Raw genomic sequence first — 26421 nt, forward strand, 5'->3', positions numbered from 1 at the left:
TGGGTTTGAAGCCCACCCAGGCAGAGCAGCTTGCAAGGCCCGTGCCTAAGATCACAATGTACTCTGCAATTACAGCACAATGCTGACAATAGCATTTTGTCAGTAAAATAAGAAATAGTTATGAAGACATGTGAGGAATATGTAGGGAGGGGGGATAACTAAATAAAAGAAGCAATTTTGTTCACTATTCTTTTGAGAAGTAGAGCAGGCTGACAGAAGGGTTATAGGATGGCACATTATTTCCATCCACAGATGTCACAGGGACACTGCTGCACGTGATTTAAGATTAATCTCTTGAATCAAAATGTCACCATGTACACTAATGAGCAAAAACTCTCTGGCAGAAAACTTGTCCCTTGGGCTCCTGTTCCCAGGTAAGAAGCTTGTCTCCATACTATTGTAGAAACTCTCTCAGCTGAGTGCAGTGAGGTTGGTGGTATAACTTGCCCCTGGTTCACAATTTTCCATTTCAGACTTGCTGTCTCTGTCTTGGTTTCGGTCTATTTACTCGGAGCCATTTCTTAACAATGTCTAATTTCCTCAAGGAATCCCTCTGAGTCCCCTCTCTTAGAAATGCTGCCATATCTTTTTTTTTAATCACTGAAAGGCACAAATATCCTTCCTGAGCCCTCTTGCCATCCAGCCTGATTATATACATAGATTTCGGTTTCCATACATTTTCTACACAGTAGGAGTTCCCAAAATGCAGCCTCTGGGGATATAAAGTGTGGCCCCAACTGCAGTACAATGAGATGAAAACAAAGCCGATCAGGTACTGTTCTTACTGTTAATGAGCCTAACCAGCAGGCAGTTATTACTCAGTCTGGAAGACATAAGTGGTTGGAATCATAGCACATTAATTTTTTATTTATAGTGATGCACATTCAAATTAGAAGTAGCCCTCCAGCAGCTGGCATTTGGCCAGGGTCTGACCATCAGTGTGATAAAATTTGACCATCTCGAAGATATAAAATGCCTTTTGTTGCCTTTTGGTTTTTTAAATATCAATTTCTTCTTCTCCTACTCACAACTCCCTTGACTATCAAAAGTGAACAGTGAGGCTTAATTAATTTAGGAACCTTGCCCCTTACTGAAAATTAAAGAAAAGAGTATTTTTTTTCTTTTTTACTTGGTGGTGAGGTACAAGTCAAATATGATCTGACCTTCTCGTAAATAAGGAGACTCAAGCCTTCTGGCAAATAAAAGAGGTGAAATGAACACTTGGACAAGAACCACAAAGAAATGGGTTCTTGGAGACAATGAACATTATTAGCCGGTTAATCTATTAATGGCAACTGTAAATACCTCACTCAAAATCATAGTGACTCTGAAACATTTAACTGGAGAGGCTCTGTGAGCCTGCCCAGGACAATGTGATACGAGGAAAACGTAGTAATTCGCCTCACCTTGCCAGCCATCGGTTTGCAATCTAACCCCTCCCCTGAGTTTAAGTTACAAACCTCAGTAACTGTGTGGCAGACTTGACAGCAATTAACATTACTCAGCTGCCAGCTGGGTTTTAAAACCTCCCTTCCAAGCGATCTTGTTACGTAGGGTTTTAAAAACAGCCTGACAGGGTGCTGCTCTGCGCCAAGGAGCTGGGTCCTGCCTCTCTTAACATGAGGAGATTTTGCCACTGATTACAGGGGGAGCTGATAAATCATTGGCAGAGTAAAGTTAAATGCACCGAACTGTTGTTTGCAGCATGAGGCTTGGGGTTTTTATCCTCATCTCACCGAGGGGGCTTCACAGAAAGCACTATAAAGAAATTATCCTTATTAGTTTAATTCTTTAACCCTGTGTAGTCCTGTAGTCGTACTCATCTACAGGAAAGAGCACAACGCTCTGCGAAGAACTCCTCGACCATCACACCTCATCGCTCAGACTTTACAAGTCAGGAAGAACTTTCTAAGTCATTTAAAGCTGACAAACCAAAGTTTTGTTGGAAATCAACTACCTGGAGCGGCACTGCCATCAGATTTAAGGCCAGCCCAGGGGCTGTGCCTCAGCCGGTGCCGGGGCTGGCTGCAGGAGCACTCCGGGCCGCAGCCGAGGTGCCCTCAGCGCGTCCCGCCGGGGCTCCCGGGCACCGGGCCCGCGCCGCTCCCACCTGGGCAGCCCCGCCTCCGCCGCGCGCCGGCCCCGCCCCTCCCCGCCCATTGGCTGGCGGGCGGGGGCGGGGCGGGGCGCGGTGGGGGCGGGGCTGCCGTCAGCTGTTCGCGGCGCGCCCGCCGGCGCTGGCCGCAGTTTGGCGGTGTGGAGGCGGCAGCGGCGGCGGCGGCTCCTCCCGGGACGCCCCGTCCCCGCGGGACGCCCGTCCCGGTTCTCGGTGAGTGCCCGGTAAGTGCCTTCGCCACTAGGGCCGGCCGCTCTGTGCCAGGTCGCCGGCGAGGGCGGTGCCGAGGCCGGGCGCGATCGTGACAGGGAAGGGGGTTCGCCTCGGGGCAGCCTCAGCCCGGCCAGTCCTGCCCGGAGTCCCGCGCCTGCTGGGGAGCGGGAAGAAAGAGGGAGGGTGCGGGCGAGGAATGAGCTCGGTGGGCGCTGAGAAAGCGGCTGATTCGCTGATGTAGGCGATGGCTGATTCCACAGCCAGCGCTGCCCTTCCCGGGCAGCCCGCCGAGCTCGGGAGTCTCGTCCCACGGCGCTGCCCGGAGGAGCCGCGTTAAACCTCTTGGCCGGGGGCACATCTGCGGGCTAGAGTCCGGGCGGAGAAGAGTTAAGGGCGGCCAGCGGCGGCGAAGCGAGGCCGGCCAGCTTTGTTTTGAGACGCTGGCACGCACGTGTGCGCTGAGCCCTCCCTCCGCTCCCGGCCCGCCGCCTGTCAGCGCGGGCGTGCGCTGCCCCGGCCCGCGGCTGTCGCCGCTGGCTTGTGCGAGGAAGTGCCGTGGGCAGGACACGGCACTGGAGACGCGGGTGCTGCCCGGGCAAAGACCCGTAGCCCGAGCTGCGCGGTGTCTGTGGCTCCCAGCGTGAGCTGCGTTTGGAGGTTGTAGGAGGAGTTCCAGGGAGTTGTAGGACGAGCAGTCCTTTGCGCTACCTCGGCATTCTCTGCAAAGCTCTGCAAAAGGGTCGGACCGTATTGCAGGAGGTCGAGTAAAACTTCTTGCTCTTTAAACCAGCTTTTATTTGGGGTTTGTGCCTCTGTTGCACTTTCCTTGAGGAATGCCCGTGTCCCAGTGAGGCTGACAGATGAGATCTGGCAAACTTTCCTGCAAAGAGAAAATACATTCCTGCCTGCCTCTCTGTCAGGTGACTGATCCAGCAGAAGAGCTGGCAAGGAGATCATCCATGCCTGCCTCTTGGGGCCCATAACTCCTTTCAGTGTGCTACATTAAGCCATGGATGAGAATGTTATGAGTGCTCTGTCACTGCTGTCATCCAGCAGAGCTGCATCCAGCTGTGGGGCTGGTACCTGTTCTGCTCTGCAGAAACTTCTTTGGGAGTTGTGGCTCGGTTGAGTGAACTGCTGAGATTCAGCAACTTAAATATCCATAGTGCCACCAAGCCAGAGCCCTGCAGAAACAGTTCTTGCACTGCTTGGTCCTGTTGTCTCTAGCATGCTGGTGTCCTGCATGCTGCTCACCTGGGGGGAGATGGGAGCACCAAGGGCAGCACTGAACACATCCTTATAAAATTATTATTAATGTCTCCTTCAGGCCTGAAATTCCTCTTGCTAGTCTTCCGTTCTGTTAAATGCTTCGCAAACCAGAGCAAAGGAAGAGACATGAAGAGTTGAATTTCACTGCCTTGTTTGGAACTGGGTGGAAATCCTGGAGATGGATCTCTTAGGAGTCTGTCTTCCAATTGGGTTAGATGCACAGGTAACAGTAAAGGGACTTGTGGCATTTTTGGTAATACTGCTTCTAATTGCATTATGTGTACAAAGAGCTCTGAAATAGTGATTTAGGGTTCATGGGGGTTTTTCCCCTCTGTCGTCTTTGTTCAGCTTTGTGCTATAACAGGGCTCAGGAGTGTTTACTGTGGCAGCTACAGAAATCCTGCTTTAAACACTGACACCAGCCATGTTTTTCTTTAGTAGTAGGATGAACCATTGCACTAACAGTGCATGTAGGCTTGAGGGTAAGACGGATAAGGAAGTGACTATACTGCCGAGTTTGGGACATGTCTTAAGTTGAGCTGAGGGGAGAAATGAGAAGTTGAAAGGAAAGTTTGCCCTCATAGGGAGAAGTAATGGAGAGCTTCACAGAAGTGGCTTTGACAACTCTTTAAGTTTTACAACCACTGGTGTTTCTTAAAAATCTGGCCTTGCAGCCTTATGATTACAAGAGCTTTTCTTCATCAATAAGAAATAGGTGGGGAAAAGTGAACGGGATATACCATAAAGTCCAAATATGGCAGGCCAAAACAAAGCAGACCGCAAAGAAGCTGACTGGCCATGAGGCTATTAGAAGAATACGGGTTGCTTCTTAAACATCTTTTCTGTTTCTGTGTGCTGAGGTTGGGGGTTGGCTCTCTACTTGTGAGCAGGTGTGGAATTGGAGCTGTGGGTGGACTTATACACGTGTGAACTTTATCTCTCTCTGACCTAGCACCTGAGGACTTTCTGCAAAGCCTTGACCTTCACCACAGGTCCCTCACCTCTCCTGTCCATGCAGATGGGCAGCACTGGAAAGCAGGGAAGAGGGAAGGTCTGGTAAAATTGGTTATGTTTTATTGTTGGAGAAGAGGGCATTCTCTCCTGGACAACATTCTTGTCATGTCTTAGCTGTTTCCTCAAATGTCCCTTTATTGCAGGAGCAATGGATCGCCCCAGCTACCTGGAAGAGGACTATTCTAGCCTGGATGGGCTGGACGATGACGTGTTTCACTCTGATGACTTTGGACTTGCAGGTCAGCCTGGTGAGATGACTGCAACTGGCTTTTTCACACAGAACCAGTCCTACAGCTGCCTTCTGGGGAGGTTTCAACTATTCCCCCTCACACACTGCTGTGGTCCCGGTATCAGGCATCCTGAGCAGCAGGACAAGGCAACTCAAACACTCAGCCCATCCTCTTCCAGTCAGGATGTTATGTTGCCTTGTGGAGTCACTGAAGAGCCAAGGAGACTCTTCTATGGTAAGAGCACTCCTGTGTCACTAGCTTTGCAGCAAAGAAACTGTCCCTTTAGCATTTCCCCAATCAAGCAAGGTCTCTTTCATTAGGGCGTTTTATTAAAGGACTGAAACTATTTTGCTTTAGTCCTACTCCCTCAAGAAAGACAACTTGTATTTTCTTACCCTTGCTTGTCCACTGCAAGAACCAGACACTTGCTCATTGCTTTTGCTGTCTTTAATATTCCCTTTCTCTCTTTTTGGCTTTATTCTGTCATGTTTGATTTTACTGGTAGATGTCTAAATGTTCACCGTACTTCATATTCTACAATTTGCCTACATTTTTAACTACCAATGGTCTGTCTCATCCACATAGGAAGTGGAAACTCCTAGAATTTTTCAGTGGAGAGAAGACGCAAAAAGTTATAGCTTTTAGGCTCTTCACTGGAGTTAAAGTTGCTGAATAAGTATTTTACTAGTAACTGAGGGGTTTTGGATACACTCAGCTTTGTGTATCCAATTAAGCTTTAATTCAAATCACTAAAATCACTAAATGACAGAAAACTGAGAAAAGACCGACACAAAAGGTACTTGTACCTTTGAGGGGAGATAACTTGAGGCATAGATTCTGTAAAACTGCAAAACTCATTTAAAATACCCCAAGCTACAGTGCTTGGCTGAGCTGTAAACAAGCAAAAGGAATCAGTTTTAAGATCCTGCCACTCATTTGACTATGGGAATCAACACAATGCTCTGTTTAATCAATATAGGTTTGTATGAAAGCTGGGCAAATCTTTTACTGCACTGTGTTACAGTATACAGTCATTGTTTGGCCTCCAGGAACTAGACTTTTAGGACTATGTACATGAAGTGTACTGAGCAGAAAAGATATTCTTTGCACTGGAAGAATGACTCTTCTGATCTGTTTTGTAGGGAGTGCTGGTTACCGTTTACATGTCCCTCCAGCTGGGTTTGTGTTGGATCCGCACCTCCAGGAGGAACCTCAGGAAGGTCAGCGGGAAGCACGTGCTGAGGTGCAAATTGCACGGAAGTTGCAGTGCATTGCCGACCAGTTCCACCGGCTCCACATTCAGAGGGTAGGGTGTCTCTGGAGGGGAAAGTGGGGGTTTACCTGTCCAAGAGTGCTACTCTGAAGACTTGCTCCAGGCATCAGCTAAGTGAACTGTTGTTTAAGACAGCAGACTGCCAATAGTGATAAAATGGCAGGAGTATCCTGATGGATTTTGCTTATGCTAGATTGCTTGCTCTTCTTAAAGACTGGCAGGTGGAGGGAAGAGAATATGAATATCAGCATTTACTCATTTACTGCCCAGGAAGGGAGCTCTTCTGTGTTAGCTTCTACTATTCCAGCTCTTCCTGTTCATCAGCAGTGGAGTTTGAGGCTTTTCCCAGGGATCTTCCTCTTGCTTTTTATTACAGTTTTTACTTTTCTCCATTCTCCTCACCACCAGCACCTTCTCTTCTGTGGAACATGTAGCCATCAGTGGCTTATGTCAGCTCCTTGTCTTGGTGATAACAAGCCTGGAGTCTGTTCTGACACTCCTTGTTGTCTAACAGTAATTCTGTGTAATGTTGTAAAGAATATTTAGATTATACTAGACTTGCTAGCAGCTACTAGTAAGACAGTCGTAGCTAGTGTCTCAGACTTGTGACTAACTTCCTCACCACGAAAAGCACCTATAAGATGCTATCAGTCTGAAAAACACACTCCAGATTCTTGGTTTCTTAAAAAACAAAACAAAAAGAAAAAAACAAAACCAAAAAACAACAACAAAAAAAACCAAAACCCAAACACCACTGTTCAAAGAAACAAAATAACCATTGCCCCCAGAATCCTTGGTTCTTATTTTCTTCCTTGCTCTCCTTCCTCTTCGAGTAGAGATAAAATGGAAATCTCGGCCCATACAGAGATGGTCAGAGGTGGCAGAAGCTTGGCAGTAGGCAGCAGTTTGCCACTTCTATGCAAGCCCAACAAGGAGGGTGTGCATCTGCTTGTATATGAAGAAATTTTGCTGACTTCAGAAAGGGACAAAAAATTTATCCTACTCCGAGTTTGTCCTCTCTTAACTGTAGGATCATTTGCAGCCCTTCTCAAAGGTAAGTGAGGATCTCTGTCCTGATCAGAGAGTGTGGTTTGTGGCTTAGCAAAGGCTCGGTCCTCTCTGTGTCACCTGAGGAGGTCAGGTGAGATGAGGAAATTCTGTGACTATTCATCTCCTAATAGGTGAATGATTAAAGAAGGAAAAGGAAGATTAGCCTGTAGAAATGTAGACGGGGCTATGAATGTCATTTAGCAAACTGCAGGAATAAAGAGCTACCACGAGGTTTTTAACGTGTTGTTTGTGGTTGAATGGGGTTTTCCCTGGTGGCGCCTTTTCGCCAGCGTTAGCTGCAGGCCCCGCTCTCTCGCCAGGCTGTCTCACAGGAAAGGGAAGGTTTAACCAACTTGGCAGAGGAGCCCTGCACTGAACTGGTGGAACTGGTTGTAACTTGACCCCTTTCATCTGGGGGGAGTGTCCCTATCTGATGCCCGTGCCTTGGAAACACGTCCGGGAGCGCCCACCCGCCCCGGCCCCACTCGGGCCGGCGGGTCGGGCTCCCGGCGCGGGCCCGGCCGCGCCGCCCGGCGTGTGGAGCCGTAGTAAACAAAGGCGTCCGGCCGTGCTGGGCGGCGCGGCCCGGCCCCGGGGCCCGCCAGGGGAGGGGCTCCGCGCTCTTTGTTTGAACTGGAACAGCAACAAGTTGTAAAGGGGACGGCAGCGGGGGCCTTTAGCCAGTTAAATCTGAAAACAAAACGAAGGGAAAAAAATACCAAAACCCAAACCAACTCGAAAACTTAACCCGAGAACACAGTAGTTCAGCCGGTGGTTATCCACAGCCTGACCCTGGGATAGGCCTTGGCATTTGGATCTGCTAAGGGAATCTTTCTTGTTTGTCAAGGAAACTGAGTATTGAACCACATATTGGTGTCCAAAGCACTGATCCCTGTGGAGTATTTTGTTGTCATGCCCAATCCCTTCCCTCCTAGTCCTGCATGGAGGATTTCCTTTGGCTTTTGGCATGAATCCCCTGTGGAGAACCCCCTCTGTCCTATGTGCAATGACTCTGCCCAGCCCGTTGCTGAAGGAGCAGGCAGTCCGCCCCTGGAGACATTGTGAGCGGTTCACAATGTGCTGTGGTTTGGAAGGGGCAGTCTCTGAGGCATGGAAAACTGGGCTGTCGTTTATCTTGCTGTGAAACTAACCCCTGATTTTAAAACCCCATTTCAGCTTGTCTCAAACATTTGGTCAAAACCAACTTTCCAGAGTGGTGTCTTGAATCAGATTTAGAATACCACAAAGTTAGTCACACCAGTGTGGTCTTGTGAAGTCCTGAGAGAGAGCAAGCTTGGTTTTCAACAAGCTCTGCCTGTTTTCAAAGCCTACAAAACATTTATCTATGAACCTGTGAAAAGAAAATGTGCGTGCCCTTTCAGTGGAAGTTAGGAAAAGCTTTTAGATTTGGAATGGTGCATCCAGCTAGCTCAAGAGCTGCCTTCTTATGGCTCTTGACTTCTGTGAGACTCTCCAGCAGTTCAGGTATGGCTCCCATTCTGCTGCTGCAGCAGCAAGGCTGTGTTGACACAAAGGCTGCTGGTTAATGTACATCCCTGGCTGAGAGAGAAACTGAGCAGGCAATTGCTGCTGAAGCTGACATCACTGAATTGTCATTGGACTCTGCTGCGTGCACGGTCTAACCCCATCCTACATTGGAGCCCTGGAGAGTCACTGTTATCTCTTCTCTGGGTTTCTGGAGCTAAATGGTATTTATTCTGTGGTTGTTGGCTATACAAAAGATTTTTGGGTATGCATCTAGTAAGAAAAAGAAAATTGGCCGCACCTATGCTTGCTTTTGGCATGAAAATCACTTTCAGAGTTTCATTTCCTATTAATATGTTAAACAGAAAACAGTAATTTAAAACCTGGCTATTTCATCCCTAGAACAGTGCTAGAGCACACACATCATTCCCTAGAACTCCATGTCTTTCATCTCCTTAAGATGCTGAATTTCTTGTAAGAAGACTTGAGCAATGCTCTGTGTTCCTAAGTAGCAGAGCCTGCTAGAGGCTGATCTAGATTGCAAGGGCTCTGCGAATGACATGTGAGACCCATCTATGTCTACTTGAGTTCTTTATTGTCTCTTACTTGATTGAGGTTGTGTAGCTTCTAGAAAACTTCCCTGTTCTATGTTTTTCACCCTGCCCCTGGAAAACAAAGGTAGAGCCAAGCCATGCTTTCTGCAAGAGCCAAGCCCGTACCTGCCATCTCCTCCTCAGTTTGAAGCAAGTGTGTCTTTGCTATGGAGTTAGTGAACTGCTACTGTAGCCCAGCCTGTGGCTGAACTTCAAGAGTGTGCTCTGAGGTTATGGAGAACAGAGCTGAGCTTATGGGACCTGCTGGTTGGTTGGCTGGGATGTGCTTCCCATACCCCACATGTCCAGGCTATGGCAATAAGTGCCTGTGCTCTGCTTCAGGTCCTGAGTGCATTTGGGTTTCCTTGCCTTGAGGAGGGGATTTGACCTGTGCTGAATGGAGAGTGTGTTCCATGACATGAGGGGTTGTTAGATGAGATGTGAGTACACAACCAGGAATGGCGGCAGCAGCAAAGCTGCCCCAGAGGAGCACAGGGTTATCCAGGGGTGGGGTGGATGACACTGTATATCAGTATCACACCCCTTCAGTTTGATGGGCTCCAAAGAGGCACTGGAACGCTATAGCTTTTTCCAAATAAAATAACTCTTTCTAAGCAGGCTGCAGTTTTGAGGGGACTGCTTTTATCGTATTTCTTCTTCATGGAGATAAGATCACTTCACAGGGGATAAAATTGTCTCTTTCAGAGCCAAGGAGTGGTAGCCTTGAACAGTTCTGGGCTCAGGTCCAAGCAGAGCCACTGACTTGCTGTATAACCTCAGACAAGTCTCTTGACCTTCTTGTGCTTCAGTCAACCCATCTGGAAAGCTCAGTTTAAAAAAAGCTGAGCGTCAATGAGAACCAGATGCTGAATCAGAACTGAGCTTTCTTGAGTAAATAAGTGCATTACAAACAACAACAAAGTCCCTTTCCAACACATCAGGAATCCTGCAGTTGATTTAGATATGCTGACCATGCTCAAAAAGCCTCTGTGGATCTAGCTATAGAAAACTTTGTTTCTCTAAATTCCCCAATTGGTTCAGCAAGTAAGTCTTACCATCACTGCAACAGAGTTCTGCAGCTCATGGAACACAAATGCCTGCATCTACACTGGCTGTGGGCAGACAGCTAGGCATGTACCTAGCTTTGCTTCAAGCTAATGACACTGAAAATGTCCAGAAGGAAATGTTATTTTCCTTTGAAAGTGAAACGTGTTATGTTTTGCATACTTCTTCCTGTCTGTCTCATAAGAGTTATCAAGGCCTCCTCTGAGACACTTCTACTTATGCAATAGGGAGCCTGCACCGCTTGTCAGAAACTTATTGGTGTGAGAAAATGGTACTACATGTGTATAATTTATCCCAAACTCCATCAGGCTTTTTTCATTATTAAGGACATTCAGGGCATTTTTAACAGTTGGTTTGGTTTTGTTTTTTTTTTTTTACACTGGAATTGTTTGCAGGAATCTATTCTTTCCAATGAGCTTATATTTTAGGGAAAATGTTCAAGGAAGCTTCCCAATAATAATGCAGAGATTCAGACTGTCCTGCAGCTAAGCCTGTAGCACCAGCAGCTCCATACTTCACTTGTACCTACAGTCTCTTTGAGACCTGAGGTACGTGTTTTTCTTCATTTGTTTCTTGAGCAGGTCAGTGCATTTCAGGATCTTCCCTGCTGGCTGGTCCTTACTGCTCTGTGCACAGCAGTGGGCCACCTCTTCAGCTCTGCTTTCTGTGTGTTGCCCACTGGTGCAGGACTCAAATCTCCCGCTGAGGATGCACAAACATGGTGAGGGAGAGAACTCCTGAAGTGAGTGAGCCCAGTTTAAAGGGAAGGGGTTAGGGTGGGTATGAGTTTGGGAAGCCTGAGATGTAAAACAAAGTTCTTTCAGGGCTATGGAACTGGAATCCTAGGCTTGAAGAAAGGAAGGGGCCATTCTTATGGTCAGTGGAGTCAGAAATTTGATATAAGGAGATGGACGCAGATTTTTCTTTTATTCTTTTTTTTTCCCCCCCCTTTCTTTACATTTTGACAAATAAAGGAAGAGGTGGGCTTGGACATGTACCTTCCCCATGCATACAAATGACACAACAATTTGCTGCCCCTTGCCTAGCACCTATTTTGAAATCATGGTGCCTGTGGAGCTGATTACTTGACATGTAGGTTAACAGAAACATGCTGGACCATTTCACATCTAGTCTGAAATGGTATTCTTTGGTATGCTAAGAAAAGACATTGAGAATAAGAACATAATTATGCCACTGTATTAATTCGTGTTTCTACCATATCTTAAATGTTATATGAAGTTCTGGTTTTCTTCATCCAAAAATGATGCAGCAGAACTGGAAAAGGTTCAGAGAAGGGCAAGACAGATGATAGAACTTCCATATGAAAAAATGGGCTAGGACTGCTAAGCCTAAAAAAAAGATACAAACCAAGAGGGAAGCAATATTAAACAAATCAAAAGTGACATGAAGGAGATGAATAGACTAATTTCTCCCAGTACAAGAACTAGGCAAATCAAGTCAAACTAGTGGGAGCCAGCTCAAAGTAAATGAGGTCATTTTTCATGCAACAGGTGAAAGCTGTGGAGGTCCTTGTCAAGGCATATTGTCCATCCCAATGCTTTATCTGGGTTCAAGGGGAACTGAGACAAGTTTATGGCCATTGAAGCAGACATTAAATAAACAGAAACCAGATCTGACTCAGGAAATCCTAAGCTCAAACTAGTTAGATGCTGAGAGTACTAGTGGAAGCTATTGCATGTACTTGTCCTTAGCTTTTCCTCAGGCAGCCATGTAAGGCTGCTGCTGGAGGCTGGACTATACAAACTCTTAATGCAAGTCATATATAATCACTGTATATCAGTTTAATAAAACCCACAAAACTTCAACATCATCCTAATCTAGCCTCTTCTATGCTTTCAGCTGACAAAAGATTTAGATATATTACATGTATGTTCCTGCTTAAAATAGGGGATAATGTTAAAAAGCAAAACTTCCTGCCTAGTTCTGGTGGAGAAAGTGGGCAGAGGATAAAGGAGCTGGGTGGCAGGAGAGCTGTGCAAGCTCTGTGCAACTGTGTGCCATGAATCTCACTGGACACTGGACTGTCTTGAGACAGTGGGGCCACAACCTCAAAAGACCAAGATTATCCAGAATAAAGAGCACAAAACAGCTCTTTGAGACAGTGAAGGTGAATTGTTCTGCAGTGTTTCCAACATCAGTGTTCAGTGCTGCTGTCTCTCTTGCACAACCCCTTCAGTCTCCACAGGTTCTTCTGGATTTCCTCAGCTCTCTCAGCACTGTGACAGTGGTAACATGCTTTCTGCTTGTAGCAGTGTGACAGCTGAGAAATTACTTTTCAATTAAGAAATAATTGTGGTAATGCCTCACTTATTTTTTATTGTGAGAGTAGAAAATGCAGGTTATAACTTGACTGAGATCATACAAGGATTGCTGATAGGAACCTAGTTGTTCTGCCTCCAGTCCTCCACCTAGGTTGGTTGATCTTATTAAGATAGTGCCATCTCTGAGGGGGATGATGAGATATTTGGACTGATTATTTACAGTGAGGAGCGTGCATGTTTGTATTTTACTCAATTAAATTTTATGGTGGAAAGGCAGGAAAGCAAGTGCCCAAATGCAGAGTTCTCTTTTGTTTCAAGCCACTGAGGAGGAATGTCCTGCCAGCCTTTATAGTCTCCGCTTGGATGTTGGGGGTTTGTTTGTTTGTTTTCCTCAGTAGCTGCCTCACCAGTGGAAAAGGAATCCTTCCGAGGACCGGACCACGGCAGAAAAAAATAGCGATCCAAAACCAAGCAGCGAGGCAACTGCTGTTAACCCTAGTTAGGTTTTCCGTGATGGGAGGCAGACCCGAGGGCAATGGGGCTGGAGCCCCCCGAGGCCGGGGGGCGGCCGGCGGGCGAGGAGGAGCGGGCGGTGCGTGCGAGGGCCCGGCCGGGCCGTGTTTGCGCTCGGCGGCTGTGTTTATATCGCTCGCTAAATTTAGCCTCTGACTCATCGGCGCTGCTGACGGGAGCGCGCTGCCCGCAGGCTCCAGCCCTGCACCTGCCCTCCCGCCGCCTCCCCGCGCAGCTGGGCGGCCCGCGCCACCCCTGCCCCCCCGCGCCAGGATATTTTTCCTGTAAAAACTTTTAAAGTGTTATTTTAAGCAAACCCCGAGGCAGACTTTAATCACTAGGGGGGGTCTCCGCAGCAGTGAGCAGTTTTGGGAGCACCTCCCTTCTGCTGGTGAAGGAATGGATGCCAAACACAGGTCAGCGGGTCCCGCGGCCCGCTCAGGGCAGGCGATGAACACCGGGAGCTGTGGAACAGCTCTGCCCCATCACACGCAGGTTCAGTCAACAAACCCCTAAAAGGGTCAAAAACTCTTGCAGCTGCCGGCTGTGGCTGGGCGGTGCAGGGGTCTGCTCCCGGGCACCTCTTCCAGCACACTCACACACACACACACCCACACACATAACACACCCAGAGCACGGGGGTGAGCCGTGCCGGACCCCGTGCCGCAGGCACAGAGTGGCATCAAGCGCAGTTCTGTGGAAATGCGGGATCTTTATTTACCGTATTTGTGGAAAATAAGCCAGCGTGCCCCTCGGGATGGGGAAGGAGGGGAAGGCTGAGGGCCTGGGAACGCGGTGGCCGGTGGTTGCCCTTCCCAGGTTGCCGTCAGCTGGCTGTTGCCATGGCGGCTGTCTGCTTCCCCTTCCTGCCCGCGCTGCAGAGGAAGGCGCGAGTGGCTGCGTGTTTGTTTTCAAACGCCGAGAAAGCTGAGAAAGGGCTCACCTGCGCAGCTGCACCGCCAGCAGGTTTGGGGCAAGAGCCGTCGCTGTGTGCTGCTCAGGGCCAGTGCCCCAGTCTCTGCCCGCTCCCATCCTTGGGCTGGGCAGCCCATACATGGGTTTTGGGGGTCCCCTGCACCCTGCATCCTTTTAGCTTTGTCCAGTTCTGTCTGTCCTCTCTCCATAAACACACGTGCTGCCCTATCTTGTTGCAAAGTCTGATGGAGGCTCATGAGAAAGGAAGCAATATTTGAGATGGCTGCTCCTTTTACTACAAGTTCAGTCCCATGTAAGAGTCATTGCATGACAGAAACATGGTGTTTCCCGAGGAAGGTCTCTCATCCTCTTTGTTGTGTTACCATGAGAAACCATGTGGCTGAGCTCCTCTTTCATTTTTTTTCCTCTGTTACTGCCTCCTTTTTTACTCTGCTGGTTCTCCACATGCGTTATACTTTGGTCATTAGGAATCACAGCTGGAAAGATTTGTATTTGATTTCCAATGGTCTGCATTTCTCTCTCCAGTAGGGGACACCTTCTGTAACCTCTGTTGCCTTGGGGACTGTGACTTTCTAGTCTTTCTAAGCTAAAGCATATTTTGTGGTAGCACAATATGCCTCCAGCCACCTGGCAGCCAAACAGCCTTCAGCGATGAGTCAGCAACTGCTCCTGGTGTGCAAGTATTTTTGTATTCAGTGAATAAATACAGTCCCAACAACTTGTTGCTAATATGTGTATTAGTCATTAAAGGAAGAATAATGTTTTTATGTATACATATGCCATTATTCTTGTTTTGCTCTCACAGCACCATTTATGGCCATATTCATCCTTCTAGTTAAGATGGGATCAGAATATGGCCATTAATTGTCTGGAAGCTATGAAGCAAAGTCAGAAGCTGCCCATGAGTTCAAGAGGGTAGACAGAGTGTACCAGACAGACCCACATACAACATGCGTATATGACAAGAATATTTACTTTTTAAAATGGGGATGTTAACGGCACGTGTATATCAAGTGTAAAAATGAGTCTTATTAATCTGTTAAACATTTATGCTCGTGGATTCAAGGGGCTGTGCAAAAGGGACAGCATTTTCTTTGAAGTGCATCACCTGTCCTGATCTTCCCTTTGATCACCCTGTGCAAGGGCTTGGTAGCAGTACAAAAGGTTTTGACGTCTGGGGTGCTATTTGCCAGATACATATCTGTATGCTTACAGTGTGAAACATGTATTAGGAATTAATTATGGGGAAGAACTAAGTGTCAGGTCAGTCATGTTCCTCTTTCATTTGCTTCCAGTAAAAGTCTTGCATGGTTTTTTTTTTTGTGTTTGTTTACAAGTAGTCTGGCTTTTGGTTCAACACAGTTCATGGAAGAGGCTTCACTAATGTACTGTTGCTGCAGAGAACACTTTTCCTGTAAAATGGCCTTTTCTTGTGACTCATTGAAGCATTCATGCTAACATTTCAGACAGACAGTCTCTTAAGGATATCCCCTTTAAAAAGCAGCAGCTGCCATAGGAAATGGTTTTATGTGTTTCCAGCTTTGTGTTGACTTACTGTATTCACAAGTCTACTCTTCTTTAGTTACAGTTAGTGTAGAGGGCAAAAGGGGCTTCTTTCCTTCTTGGGAAGGAAGCCTCAAAAGGATTATTTTGTTGCTCCCACATAGAGGTGGCAAAGTGTTCATCCCTGGTATTTTTGTGCAGTAGTGACTCTGAGGATTGAGTTATTTTGATAAAGGGCAAATCACCCTTGTGAAGCTTAGGGAAATGATACACCAGTGTCACAATAGTTATGAATCTTAGAAAAATGTCTCTAAACATATCACATTAAAAAAAATATATGCCAAGTTCATGGAATCACTCTTCTGGGTTTTCTGTCCATTCTGACAGCTAAATGATACCATACCAAAAACCCCTCAATCTTGAAATATTGAAGAATTTTGGTCTTGGCTGAAGCATATCTGAGGGAAAAGACATAGAAACTTGTGAAAAGGACATTTTGTAGTTCTTTCCATAAATAGATTACTGCAAATAATATCTGCCATTCCGTTCTGTGGCTCTTGTCCCATACTGAATTATTACCACAGAAAGCAGATCAGCCCAGAAGTGAAGCGATAACTACAAACCCCATTAGCTGGGCTTGCTGCTGAAGCATGTAGTCCCAGCTTGGTCCTCTTCACAGGTCATCATCTTTCTGTAGTCCTGGAACAAGCATCAGACTGAGTACATGATGCCATGGATCAGATAGTTTAGTATGACCTGTTAAACAGTCAAGGCAACTTCTTTATCAGATTAGTTCTGGCCTTGATCACTGTGCTGCTCTAGTTCACTTTCCAGCACTGTGGTGGGGAGAGGACATTGTGAGTGAGCTGCTCCAGTACATGGGCCAGTGAAAGTGTGTGTGGGACCACACCACCATGGAAGAAAATGCTGGCTGAATGCAGACCTAGGGAAATACAAACAAGCTCTAGGTCTAGGAATAAAACCTTGAAGGCTGCCCTCAATGTAGTTGAGATGTTATGCTTCTTACAAGCAAGGAGAACCAAGGGTAAAATATTTCCTATTCTGCTCTTGCATGGAAATCTCTTTGAGTGTATTTGCCTGTAGGCAAATACAGGAAACAGTTTTAATTGGAAAAGGACAAAAATGCTGTACCAAAAAGTGACTTCAAGAGGCAGTGAAATAAACACAATAGAATATAATGTAAAATACATATTAGAGGTTTTCTCAGTATTTGCCTTATCACATTCCACTGATTCTCTTGCAGGCCTGTAAACCATCATAAAGTGCAGTTCTAAAATTCTTATTTACCAGATTAAACCAAACCTCTATACCTTCCTCAAAAAGTTCCCCCCTTAAAAAAAAAAAAAAAAAAAAAAAAAAGGCATATGATCTCAGTCTCAGTCCTTCCACTGTTTTTTTCAGAACATGGCCTCCTTTACTTATCGCTGGAAAGAGCAGGTAATCCTTTTCTCCCGAGGTGAGGTATAAAACTTGAGGAGCCAGAATAATTAGAAACCTGTTATTGTATGGGAAGCACAAAGCAGCTTCCTACATGAAGGAGGACATTAATATAGGGATTCTTACATGTGTTTATGTAAGAACTATTTCACACTCCCAACAGTGTGCAATAGTAAAACTGTACATGCCAGATCAGGACTTCTCTTGTGTGCCCCCAGATTGACCCACTTTATAAAAATTCCATGAGAGTTTCCATTAGAGAGTGTCCACCAATGAAGCTGAGATGTATATCAAAGTTAGGATTTCTGTACCAATTTGTAAACATCCTTTTTCCTTTCCCTTACTAAGTCTCTATAAGGCAATTTTTTACCCTCTTGGCTGCCAATAGAATAAAATCATCTAACAAAGCAGATTTTCTTCAGAGCATCTGCAATATGTTTGTCCACTATGCTCTCCTAGCATAGTTCCTTGCTCATGGAAACTGCTAAAGACCACTTTGTTCTTGCATGCCACTTCATTGAGGTCTTACCCAAAAATCTCTGTTAAGGAATCTGCCTAAGCTGTAATAGCTTGATAAAAAAATGATACCTAGATGTCACGGGGACGTTGTGGTTCCCTGTGCAGTTTGAGCAGTTTTATGAGTGTGGCTGTGTGGAGGAGGGTGCTAAGAATCTCTGGAGTTTGATGAGGAAGGGCAAACCTGGTCAAACTGAGATGCGAGCCATAAAACAGAAACTTTGCTTTTGCTTTTTGAGACCAAATTAGTGGTTTTAAACCCAGTCCTACAGGAGTGTTTCTAAAATATTGTTTTCACCTGTAAGCCTAGTAATGCCTGTGCAATCAGTAAGGACTGAACCCAGGACTAGTTACTTTGAAATAAATGATAGCAGGCTCTAGAGCCACTGCTTACAGGTTATGCTACAAACACAGTGCTCTTGAAATGTGTACTGGAATATATGCGAACTTTTCCAAACTCATTTCTTCTTCTTGTTAAGTCCTGAGGGCAAGAATAACGACCCACTTCTAAGATGCAAGATGAATACAGATTTTCTGGAAGCCTGTTTTATGTATGCTTGTGATTCAAATGGCACCGATCTACTCACACTGGAATACAAACATTATTTAATGGCTATCTGGAAGGGCTTTGAAGAGCTGTCTATTGACACATCTCCAATGCACCAACTCCAGTTGCAACTCTCTTATTTGTGATTATGTAAAAAAATGCCTTGCAACTGTGTAGTTCTGCCCTGTTGGGCTAATCTGAGTTGAAACATCTTGTTCATATAATGTGCTTCAGTGCTCTTTTATGAACTCCTGTGTACTGAGGCAAAGTTGTGGGAAGCCAATCTTCTGTTTCCTCATCTGCTGGGGATTGGGGAGGGGGGTAGGGGGTGGAGATTTGGGCTGGTTTGTTTTGTTTTCCAGAAATGATCATGCCTGCTTAGCAAATATGGAATTCTGGATGAGAAAATGAAGACTGACTTCTAATAGAGAGTTGGTTATTGAGGTGAAATACTATCCGAGACTGGGCAATGTAAGGAGAAACCCACCTGTTTGTATGAGATGCCATTAAAGTGCAGGAAGGTGGGGGTATAATCGGAGCCACTTTTTCAGGGGTGATTACATATAACAAAAGGAGGAACAGCGTCCCTGTCCCAAAGCTGCATTATGTAGTCTGGTGTCCCCCTGAAATTCAACTCCCATGTTTCTTCCTTGACAATGGGACCTGAAATAACCTCTTGGTTTTGGTTTTTTGTGTGTTTTCAAGTATGTTCTTGCTTAAGGTTTAATTGGCTCCAGTCAGTAGGAAAGGGCTCCAAGGCTGATTATTTATGGCTTACTGTCAAAAGTGGCTATAAAAAGGGCAGTATTATCTTGGAGATGCTGGGAAGGAAAATGTGGTGGGGGGAGGGTGGGGGAGTGTGTGTGTGCACGAATGTGTTTTCTTGTACTAGATGAAATCAGAGTTTTGCTGTCTCAGCAGTGTGGTTTAAATTGAAGATTAACCCTTTGACCTTCACGGTGTCAAATCACTTACAGATGGATCACCAGTTATATTTTTTTCTTTTTTTTACTTTTGGGGTGAAGGGGGGCTTTTTTTCAAAAAAAAAAAAAAAAAAAAAAAAAGGTTGTTTGTTCATGCAGCTGGGGCTTTTGAAAGGCTCAGAAGCCAATCTGATTAAAAACAGCACTTGGCTAAACTCTGCGAAATCCTACAAGCAAAAAAAAAGTTTAATCCTCTTGTGCACAATGCATAAAGGGTCTGCTCTTTTCTTTTTGTAATGTTAGAGCTACAATTATTTCTGGAGAACTTATCATTTCCCTCTCTCCCCTCATCCCTTGCTGCACCCCCTTGTTATGCTGATGGGATTAAAGTGTCTGCTCTTGAAAAGTGTAACTGAGTTGTTATTGGAAAAGAGAAGTGGTATGTTGCAATTTTAGAAATATAAATAACCTTGCTTTAACTGTTCTTCTCTACAGCATCAGCAGAACAGAAATCAAGTGTGGTGGCAGCTTTTTCTCTTCCTACACAACTTGGCCTTAAACACGGAGGTGAACAGGAACCACACTGGGCAGAGGTGAGCTTCGCCCGCCTGTTTCAGGCCACATCCAGTCTGCAGGGAGCACTGAACAAACACTGGTTCGGGGGCGAGACATTGCACACCGCCGGCCGGATGTGAGGACTCTGACTTTCTGATACTCGTCTTCAAGTTTGGGTGTTTTTATGGACTCTTCTTTGCTGCTGCCTGCCTCGTGAGGCAGGGAGCTCTTGTCCAACACTGTTGAAGGAAAGCCAGAATGTGGGTGTGTTTGGTAAAGCTTGCTGCTGGTTCCCTGCACCGGTGACCTCTGTGCAAGGGAGGCAGATACTAGACCGACGGCTTCCTCTGCCCTGTGTAGTAGATGGTAGAGTGCAGGAGTGACATTTTGGCTGCTAGTTAAAAATGATGCCTGGGATTAATGACTAAACATACTTGGAGTGTCTTTTAGAGCAGAGATGCTCAATTCCTCCACATTTTTAGTGATGAAAAGCATTCAAGTAGCTTGGTTCCATCAGCTTACTTGTTTTATTCATTGGTTACTGTTTATTTCATTGCACCCTGCATGAGAGAAAATCACAAAGAAATCTGACCTCTTCAGCCATTCCATTGGGCACCACTTGCAGCTCTCTCACAAGAAGTTGTTCTTTGTCATTCCCATCAATTAAAAAAAAAAAAAATCAGTAGAACAGTCTGAAAAAGAAACTTTCTTGGAGTTGCTGGTGGCTATTAGCTTCTGCCACTGCCTGCCTTCAGTTCAGTGTTCTCAGTGCCCATGAGCCAGCAGGAAGCCAAAATCCATGGAATATGGCACAAATGTCATTCTTCTACAATGCTAATGTATATGTTTTTAGTATTTTTATGATGGATGTTTATTTTATTTTGATTTTCTTTTCTCTTACTATATAATGTGGTTGGTTAGGAAGGCTTAGATCCCAGGCATCCAATAATTTTGCTTCAGGTTTTGACAGGGAAATTAATTAGCATCTAGTCTGATATGTACACTGTACAAGCAGTCTGTCCATTACTCTAGCGTGTAGTGTTTGGAGGCTGCTGTAAGCATATACTGACTAGCAGCAGTAATGTTATTCCAAGGGAGATCTTCTATCAGTTCGTATGCACTCAGAGGTTTGTCCATATGGCTGACACTGTTGGACCAGCACAGGGAAACTACCCTACTAAAAGGAAGTAGCCTTAAATACTGATAGCTGCTTCTCTGTAGCCTTAAATATACTTAGTTCACAGACCCAGTGACAGCTGGGGTAAAACATGAACAGAGAAGCAATACAGACCTTACTGTTTTTTCTGAAAATTTCCATATTGCCACTGCACCTTGTTGTAGGTCTCAAATGATACAACCAGCATGAGGAAGAGCTGTCCAGAGAATTGCTCTTCAGTTGTGTTAGAAATGTCCAGCTGCAGGTGTTGAGAAATTCTTCTGCTCTTAATCCACTCTGAAAAATAGGCATTACTGTATGGAAGAGTAGTTTACTTGCACATATGCTTTCCTTCTCCACCCCTCTTTGCATATTTGTCTCTAATTCCTGCTTTCTCTGGTATCTGTATAATCTCATCATTGCACTGTAGTGTCTGGTAACAGTTTGCTGAACAGAGTTAAATTTGTACCTCTTGCTTTCTCTCAGCCCCATTCTCTTTGATTTTCATCCTACTCTACTGTGGCAAAATGTACTTTACCTCCCTGAAAGAGGTTCCCAAGCCTTCACGGTCACTCTCTTTAAACATAAGGAGAGAGTTTATGTGAGAAAAGCTTTTTTTTCTCCTTTTTTGTTATTTTTCTAGCTAGAGCTAGAGTAATATGTTTGTCCATGATGGTTAATAATTCATATAAATGAATCTCAAGTAATATTTTTGGGGGTGGGTTTTATGGAGAGGGAGGGTGGGAGGTTTTTTTTAGGAGGGGGAATTGTTTTTGGTTTTGTGTTGTTCCTTTAAGCATGTGCACTACAGAGTTACCCAGAGTGATCTAAGTGATAGCTGTTGCTGACTATGCTGCAGCAGGATGGGAGCCACTCTCTGTCCATGCTGCCAGAGACAAGGCTTTCCATACTTTGCTTTGCACAGTCTGCTTGATATAAACGCTGGTCATTGGAGAAAGAGGACTTAAATGCTGGGGAAATCCTGAGATGTAGTGCAAGCACAGATTGAACTGGGGACCCCTGAGAAGTCAAATGTTAAGGAGAAGACTGTTAAATAAGAAGCTCTTTAAGAGGCAGAAGTGGAAGTGTGGAGGCTCAGGAAGCAACACAGCAATGATACCTCCCTGTGTGGCATGCCTTTGGATGTGATGCTTGCATTTCCATTTCCTGCTTGCTAGGACCCTTTTATCAGGAACAGTCAATGCTACATCATAACAGCCCTGCAAACTACAGAAAAATTCAGCAACTGCTTCTGACATTTAAAAATCATTTGTGGGCTTTCCCCTTTCCCTCTGCCTTGACTCGATGGCCAAACAGGTCAATAAGGCCTGTCCTCTGGATGCCTGAGCTGGAAAGATAAGTCTGGTACTGCCACTTTCTGGTGTTAAGACCCGATCAATTTATCTAGGACAAGACTCTTCTTAACATGGAGAAACAAGTACCTGAAATGGGTCCTCAGTCAGGCTGCTGGCCTCAGTAAAGTCATTTGGCTCAGGGAAAGATACATATTTGCCAGTCCGTATTTCCCACTGCGACAACAGACTTATCAAAATTGGTCATGCCAGGGTCTCAAAACCTCCTTGAACAACAATACTTCATTGGAGACATAGAGCTAATGCTAGACAAAGGCCAACTTCCTGCAATATGTGTGTTGGCTACTGGTGCCAGAGATTTACAACCACTGATAATATATTTTAATTATATTCCATATCTGCGTATCTCAGAGAAAGGAAATACGCTCTGTCAACCCAAAGTCTTACTTTGCTTCACGTAGATTTGGAGGGGCAGGCTAGTTATTCGCTTAGGGAAAAGTAACTACTTCATATTTAAAGTCTCACCTACTAGGGCAAATAGTGGGATGGTTTCACACATTTATCAACAAACACGGGGATGCACAGCACTCATGTATGTGTCACCCATTCTGTGTTTGTAAGGCCCCTTGAACACCTGCTCGAGAGATCTTGCCTGCAGAGTAGCTACTGCAGTGTGGCCAGGGACATATGTCGATTATTTGGAGAAATGGTTCCAAAGAACATGTTTTAAATCCTGTGCTAAAGGATTATGCTCAGGTTTTTAGATATGAGTTTGTTCTGGTGTAAAGAATGGGACTCTTTCTCTCTGTGCTGTTAAACTAGAGTCTAACAATTTAGAAAGAAGAGTTGGCTCTTTCTCCTAAAATAAATTCCTGTTTTTAATGAGCAGTTCTTAAGAAAAACTTGAGCTGCTGCTGATGGTGCCAGCGGCCTTTAAATATCTTACTTGCTGTCCCCAGATCTCCAAAATGGCTTCAGAACTCAACTGTCCTTCCTTGAGGGATGGAGTTCTTCCTATCCCTTCCCAGCTTCCTACTCTTTTGAATATCTTGTAACCTGCCCATCCTAAGATCCAGCAAGCCTGGTGCTAGTAGGGAATAGTTAGCTTTACTTTTGTTACCTGCAATTCTTGAAAGCTGAGCCAGTAATCACAAAGTGACTGCCCAGGGATAGCTGCAAACTGCTGCAAGCAGGATACAAAAAAGGCAGGAGAGGATGAAATTGCATGGAAAGTGCTGCTGCTGGATCTGTATAGGGCTGCAGCCTTCTCTCAAGGTGCTGATGATACCTGGCAGCATTGAATTCCTGCATAACTGATCACGTATTTCAGTTTAAATAGCTTGTTACTAAATATTTGTTGGCTAAACTCTTGTTTGAGGAATCCTGAAAGAAACTTCCTTGTCAGCCTTTCTTTTGGCGCTGTGTATCAGCAAGAAAATAGAGGCAAGGAACCCAGTCTTCCTTGGCGTAGAAAGTGTGATTGCAAAGACATCTTTCTTTCTACTGGCTGTTTATTTTGTCCCCTCAAGCCTGGATTAAAGGTATAGGCAATGTGCGTATGTGAAGTTACTACAGTCCTGGAGTTGCTCCATAGCAGTCACTGGAGCTGTACCCAAGGTGGAACTTCATTCAGTGTGGCACTTGGCACTCTTCTGGGAAACCGCAGATCCTGCCCATTAGTAGACTAGGAAGAAAGGTTGGTTTGTTCAGTTTTTTTTAAGAAAAAGCAGAATTACTTGAGGCAGTTATTACAATGTGACCCTATCAACTGTTCAATGAATTCCACCCTTCTGCTGCTGGTCCTCACCCATATCTCTGCTGAAGCTGTGGGAATGTGAGACTGTTACATGCTGAATGGTGTGATATTGAGGGTATTTTTAAAGGGAAAAATAGGAAAAGCACTCAGTGTATGTGCTAGAATCAAACAAGAATGCAGATTTGTGGAGGTCTTGCCTTGTTTTACCAGCAGTATTTACTGCGGCATCATAAATAAAAATCATGGAATGCTGGTTCATATTAATGGGAGGTCTGCCCATGAACCAAGTACTGTTGAGTATTAGCATAATTTGGCAACAAAGGTTTTAATAATGTCCTTCAAAAGAGTCTGTTGTTCAAACCGGCATTTGTGATCATTTGCAAAAATGCCTACCTGTTGCCTTTGATTGTTTTAGCAAGAAGAAATACCTCAAGGAATTGATAAAAGATCCTAGGACAATCTTTTACAGTTCCTAAAGACTTCAGTGGTCTCTGTTTCTTTGGTTTGCATGTGTTCATACAGGTGTTACACAGCTCAGCTCTTCTCCACCAGGAAAAGCAGAAAAGACCAAACACATCAAATGCACTGGAATGTAATTGTGTGTGTGTGTGTGTGTGTGTGTGTGTGTGTGTGTGTGTATGAGTGTGCGTATGTTCTTGAACTGAATGCAGTCTGACATCCCCTACCCTTTCTTTCTTCCATGTGCCTCACCTTCCCCCTTAGCCACAGAAAGGAGGGTCTCTTCCTGCGAATCCCATGCTGGAAGTTGGTTTCTGGGAAGCAAAACCTAATGTCTGTGGGCTGTTTTTTAAAGCCATGTTTCAGTTCTGTCTTCAGACTTTTTGCTGCCTTTGAGGAACAGAGGGGTGGGAAGGGTAGATTGTTAAACTGTTTTTAAAATCTATTATGGAAATTTTGCATGTATAAAGTTATTCTTAAATCTAAAGGAGTCTCCCCAGTTTGTGGACATGGCTCCAGGAGAGCATTAACACAGATTCCTCAACTCAGTTTTAGATGATATAATCTATACTCATATAGTCTATACTCCTGAAAGGAGTATTTGATGACAAAAGGAGAAGGGATTGGTGTGATGAAAGGACAACATTGACAGTATGTCCTTAAATACATATCAGAAGTTAGGCTTGTAAAAGGGAAATTTTAAAACAATCCACAGGATATGTATGTCTGTTTCTACTGAGTGCATTTGAAAATCCTGCCACTAAATTTGAGTTTGGGTATGTAGATATTGGGGTTTTTTTGGTTAAAATAATTGTGGCTCTCTTCTGTTCTCTTCCATGGTATGTAGTACAGTCTCCCACGTTTCTAGGTGAAATTCACTGATAAGAATACTGTGAAATGTGGATTCACATTTTCTTCTTCTCCTTCCCCTGCTGCTTCCTGCATGACTGTTCTTTGGTGGGATATTAAAAAAACCAAAAAAAAACAAGAACAACAAAGTTGTTCAGAGTCCTTCATATGGAAAACAAAAAGGGTAAGATGAACTAGAATTTGCAATGTACTTAATAAATTTCCTCTCAGTGGGGGGTTTTCCCATGACTTCTGATTTTCACCAGAATATGATACTGTCCTGCTGCAGAAGTAAACCCGATGCTCTCCTGTGAGATTTCTGTCTGGATTAGTCCTGAAGTGCACACACCTTCTTTGCCATGGACTGAGACCCAGTGAGAATGTAGCATTTTGTTTATCCTGGTTGTGTGCCTCCAGGACTCCTGCCTGTACCAATGATGATTGGGCAGAGCTCCTTTTTTGTATCTGTGCAGTATATTTGCTTTGTGCTTTCTTCTTTGGTGCTTTTTAATACTTTAATACTTGGAATTTTTTTTTCTAATAACTGGTACAATTTTTAATAAAATTGTTAAATTTGTCTGTTGTCCTTGATTTATTTTTAAGGGATGAAGGGCATTTACACAGCTGACCTATTCTGGAGTTACCTAAATCAGTGATACAATTAGGCTTGTTCAACTTTGAAAATATCTGGTAGGTCATTTTATGTGCACCCTAATACCAGGCCCTGTGGCAAGGACAAGATCTCCTTTTAAGATTGGACTGCTTTCCGTGGGGATAATTTGAATTATAAAATAGTCCTTCAAGAAGATATTATTTCCATGCTTGGACAGAGAACTGCTGCTGCTTGGAACTGCACAGTTAACCCACTTAAAATCAGGAAGATCTTGTTAAAATACATGAGGTACATCCTCCAAATTTGCAAAATGTAATCTTTGATTGATGACCACTTACCTACTGCCTACACAGGTACATTCAAAGGCACTGAGACCTTAAGAATAAAGACTCATTGCTAGGTAATCCTGTTAAAGAAATATGGTTCTCACTGGTCTTCTGAGGCTGCAGAGGAAGGTGAGAGTCCTTGTAGGGTGGTGATGACTCCTTCAAACAGAGACTTATGAACGTCTTGGCCATCCCAAGCACAGCAACCATCAGGCCTGTCTTCAAGTTCTCCTCTGTTCCTATTGGGAAAAACTACCTCCACTAAGTAAAGGTAGTTAACCTGGGTGGAGCAGCAATCGTGATATGTGTATCATGAATTATTTGTAATAGAGCTGGTCAAATTCCTTCAATCCCATTCTTCCTCCAGTGCAATGCTGCTGCAGTGTGCTTGGGAGGCTTAGGGAACCA

At 44.8% G+C, this 26421-nt stretch overlaps 1 protein-coding gene across 10 annotated transcripts; it reads left to right on the plus strand.

Annotated features, from left to right (window-relative positions):
* Positions 1-2186: 2186 nt before the first annotated feature.
* BMF (Bcl2 modifying factor) lies at positions 2187-25651 on the plus strand. Of its 10 annotated transcripts, none has more exons than XM_030274501.4 (5): positions 2187-2340; positions 3657-3821; positions 4756-5076; positions 5985-6148; positions 19482-25651. In XM_030274501.4, the coding sequence occupies exons 3-5, from the start codon at positions 4761-4763 to the stop codon at positions 19581-19583; spliced, it is 582 nt and encodes a 193-aa protein (XP_030130361.1). In that variant the 5' UTR covers positions 2187-2340; positions 3657-3821; positions 4756-4760; the 3' UTR covers positions 19584-25651. The 10 variants fall into 10 exon arrangements, with proteins under 10 accessions (XP_030130361.1, XP_041572603.1, XP_072786221.1 ...); XM_041716669.2 differs by having other exon boundaries at positions 4756-4851; XM_072930120.1 differs by having other exon boundaries at positions 4852-5076.
* Positions 25652-26421: the final 770 nt, after the last annotated feature.

The sequence above is a fragment of the Taeniopygia guttata genome, chromosome 5 (assembly GCF_048771995.1).
Source record: "Taeniopygia guttata chromosome 5, bTaeGut7.mat, whole genome shotgun sequence".
In the NCBI taxonomy this organism is placed as follows: domain Eukaryota; kingdom Metazoa; phylum Chordata; class Aves; order Passeriformes; family Estrildidae; genus Taeniopygia; species Taeniopygia guttata.

What these genes read in the sequence shown, in the direction of transcription:
- BMF (XM_030274501.4), top strand. Translation starts at nt 4,761, where the DNA reads ATGGATCGCCCCAGCTACCTGGAAGAGGACTATTCTAGCCTGGATGGG. An exon ending in GCCAAGGAGACTCTTCTATG is followed by an intron (nt 5,077 to 5,984) that starts GTAAGAGCACTC and finishes TCTGTTTTGTAG; the next exon opens with GGAGTGCTGGTTACCGTTTA. An exon ending in ACCGGCTCCACATTCAGAGG is followed by an intron (nt 6,149 to 19,481) that starts GTAGGGTGTCTC and finishes TCTTCTCTACAG; the next exon opens with CATCAGCAGAACAGAAATCA.